The sequence below is a fragment of the Theobroma umbraticum genome, unplaced genomic scaffold (genome assembly GCF_002168275.2).
Source record: "Theobroma umbraticum cultivar Fairchild unplaced genomic scaffold, ASM216827v3 scaffold_25.0, whole genome shotgun sequence".
Lineage (NCBI taxonomy): Eukaryota > Viridiplantae > Streptophyta > Magnoliopsida > Malvales > Malvaceae > Theobroma > Theobroma umbraticum.
Window position 1 is genome coordinate 1018581 of NW_018397282.1, and position 3193 is coordinate 1021773.

The 3193-nt window shown below is 38.4% G+C and overlaps 1 protein-coding gene across 2 annotated transcripts; it reads right to left on the minus strand.

The window, feature by feature from the left end:
• Positions 1 to 267: 267 nt before the first annotated feature.
• On the minus strand, positions 268 to 2576 carry LOC110428117 (myb family transcription factor IPN2). Of its 2 annotated transcripts, none has more exons than XM_021443833.2 (6): positions 2244 to 2576; positions 2052 to 2128; positions 1801 to 1858; positions 1623 to 1677; positions 1341 to 1410; positions 268 to 1185 (listed from the first exon to the last, which is right to left on the minus strand). In XM_021443833.2, the coding sequence occupies exons 1-6, from the start codon at positions 2410 to 2412 to the stop codon at positions 532 to 534; spliced, it is 1083 nt and encodes a 360-aa protein (XP_021299508.1). In that variant the 5' UTR covers positions 2413 to 2576; the 3' UTR covers positions 268 to 531. The 2 variants fall into 2 exon arrangements, with proteins under 2 accessions (XP_021299508.1, XP_021299509.1); XM_021443834.2 differs by having other exon boundaries at positions 1341 to 1383; positions 2244 to 2575.
• Positions 2577 to 3193: the final 617 nt, after the last annotated feature.

Below are 3193 nucleotides of genomic sequence, written 5' to 3' on the forward strand. Positions count from 1 at the left end.
TTTTAATTGGTGAAGAAATATAGAATGTATCGATTCCTTCATCCCATTTCCATTATCTCTATTTTGATTTTCATAATAAATTAAGAAAAAAAAAGAAATAAATCATAAGAAATAAATTTAGAATATGAAAAAGTAAAACTATGGGTTGATTTTGAAAAAAAAACGAAGGGAAAGAGAATGAATTTTCTGTTTTGTCAAGTTCAAATAGGCATAAATGGCATAAACAAAAAAGTGTAGCCAGATTGAGAAGCAAAAAAGATGATAAATATCTAGTAAAATTCATCAATAAGTCATATATAAGGATCATGGGAAAGTACAAATTGATGTACTAAATTCGTAACAATTAATTTTAACTGACAAAGATTATTGCCATGCATGCATGCATATGCATGGCATTATCATATAGCTGAGACAAAACCCTATTGTAATTAATATAATATAATTTACTAAACCCTAATGAAATATGAGACTGAGCGGAGCATAATTAATCCTTAAGTCACTTACGTGCGGTCTAAGCAAAATGTTAGCAATTCATCCAAATGGTGAATTTCTCCCTTGTGCCACGCTACCACTATTTATCATAGGGTTCATCCTGTCTGCCTGAAGCGGTGCTCTTCTTGGTGATGGCCTTTCCAGCTTCGGCGACGCTTCATACTTCTTGTCACCTATGCCATCGCCGGAAAGTACCGGCTTTGCTTCGTAAATGTCTGATATAGGATCTAGGTCAGTACTTCTATCAATTGAAGGTGGCGCAATTTGAATCTGCTCACTTTTGAAAGGATCATCTTGCGGTCCTAGACATGATGCGGCTGTTCCCAAGTCCTGCAGTCGGAGCTCATCAGACCAGATCAAAGGACTCTTCCCGCTGCCACTATAAGGGCTAGGCCTCTTCTTTCCAAGGCAAATGTTATCATTATTCGGCATGAAAGCATCGAGTGATGGTCTGTCCATGTTCTGTTGAAGATCAAGCTGGTCACCTCCATAAATATTGAGGTCTTGAAATGGTGGAAAGTTGAGAGGACCGAAATCTTTCATTGCTCCCATGTCGGGAACTCCTTGATTTCCCATACCCTTATAGCCTCCTGCGGCCATGTTTTCGCCAGCTAGGGTTTGACAAGCCTTTTCCAATATGGACTGCATATACTTGCCTTGAGCCTCAATCCTCAGTTGAAGGTGTCGTTGCACCTGCCAGGCATGATAAGTCCATGAAGGATTCATCCACAGAAAGTAGTCCAAAAGAATGATATATTCTTTCGCAAGCCCGATCCCCAGAAGGTTTCTATCTGGTGAACAAGCAAGAGAGAATATATATTGATCTGTTGAGGAGAATCTGTGCATACCTCGAATTGCTCATGAAATCTTCTCTGCACTTCCATTTGCATCCTAGTCGCATCAACCATGTGTGAGTTACTGTTATATACAGTTTCACACACACATTCCACAAGAAAATCCGAACCCCAGACCCCCAAACAAGAATGATGAAAAAGAGAAAGAAAAAACAGCCAAAATTAAGTGATTTCTTTCTCGCAGTATTTTCTTTTAAAACACCTCTATATATGTGTTAAAGTTCATCAAGTTGTGAATCTTGAAACTAAAATCACAACAATTCAATCAATACGTACTCGTTCATGCTACGAGCCATCATGCCTGAGGAAGATGCCGCATTTCTTTGAAGATCTAGCGCCAACAGGAAGAGAAATAAGCATTTAGGTAGATGCACGATGGTAATATAATGAAAACGAAAAGAGTGTATATGTGTTGATAAAGAAAACCCTAGAAAGAAGAGTCCACCTCTCTTACCATCTTTTATAGAGTGATCATTGAATTCCTTGTGAGGTTGCTTTCCAAGCCTGAATTTCTAATCCGGCAAGAAGAATTAAAATTATAATTATGATCAAAGGAAGCCAAAAGGAAAAGAGAAACTTAAAGAAAAACAAAAAAAAAAAAAGTGGGGGCGGGGCAAATCAAAGCCAACCCTACATGGACAAGGTCACAAAAGAGCTGGAAGAAAAAGCTAAAGCAAGCATGAAATATTGTTGTTGTATTCAAACCTGGAGATGGCTCTTGAGATGGTAAAGCGTAAGACCCTTCACACCCATAACTCTCATGATTGTTTTTGGTGTGGCCTCTGTCAAAGTTAAGCAATTAAATCGATCAGCCAACATGAAGAAGATTGATTCCAAAAACATGCATGTATATGAGAAATGTTTAAAGCAACTAATAGGGATAGATAAAGAAGGTACTATCAGGTCCTCCAAGCTGAGTAACAGCATCGACAAAGCGTTCATGAAGCTCGACCGTCCAGCGGAGGCGAGGCTTGGGGTCTGTGGTGAGCACGAGGCCAGAGTCCCCTTGAACACACATGGCTCTATCATGGGAATTCATAGTTGAGGGCTTCTTGGGTTGGAACATTCTCACAACTTTCTCTCTCTCTCTCTCTCTCCCTAAGCGGCTGCGAGAATACCCAAAGAGATTCAAGAACAAATGCGATGCAAATAGGGAGGAATAGGGTGCGTTTTTGAAGAAGAGAAGAGAGGGTTGGGCTGGGTGGTTCTTCAACTAGAAAGACTAAGCCACAAGTCTCCTCTTGATAAAAAGAAAAAAAAAATATGCTACTGTTATATAATTCTAATACAAAAACAAAGAAAACAATAAAGCGCGCCTATTCTAACATAACATGCACCCCCTTCCTTTACCAAAGAAAGAAAAAGATACTCTAAACTAAAACCACTGATATCATCATCAGCGTACGTACAATACAATAGTATTACATTACGCTGACATGACAGATACGCAGAGGGATACAGCTGCCAAATTACAAAAGAAATGTTGGCTGTTGAACCACATTTCACAAAGAAAAGATGAGTGGGAAAGAAAGATGGAAACTTTTATACAAGCATTGTTAGAATGTACATATCTGTTATGTCTCAGACTGAGAGTAATCCATCTTTTGTCATCACCAAAAGAAGAGTGTATCTTTGTGGAGTTATTCTTCTAGACCATGTGAAGCTTTTTGAGTATTAGAATACGACGGAGACTTAGACCCCTCTTGCAATCATGATGACCAATATGTTCCACTTTTACCCTTGTTTCATCAGCCCATTCTCGTCCCTTCTCTCATTAATTATACATATATATAAAAATTAATATCTCACTATCTTGTTAGTATATGCTGTATATCCATATATATATA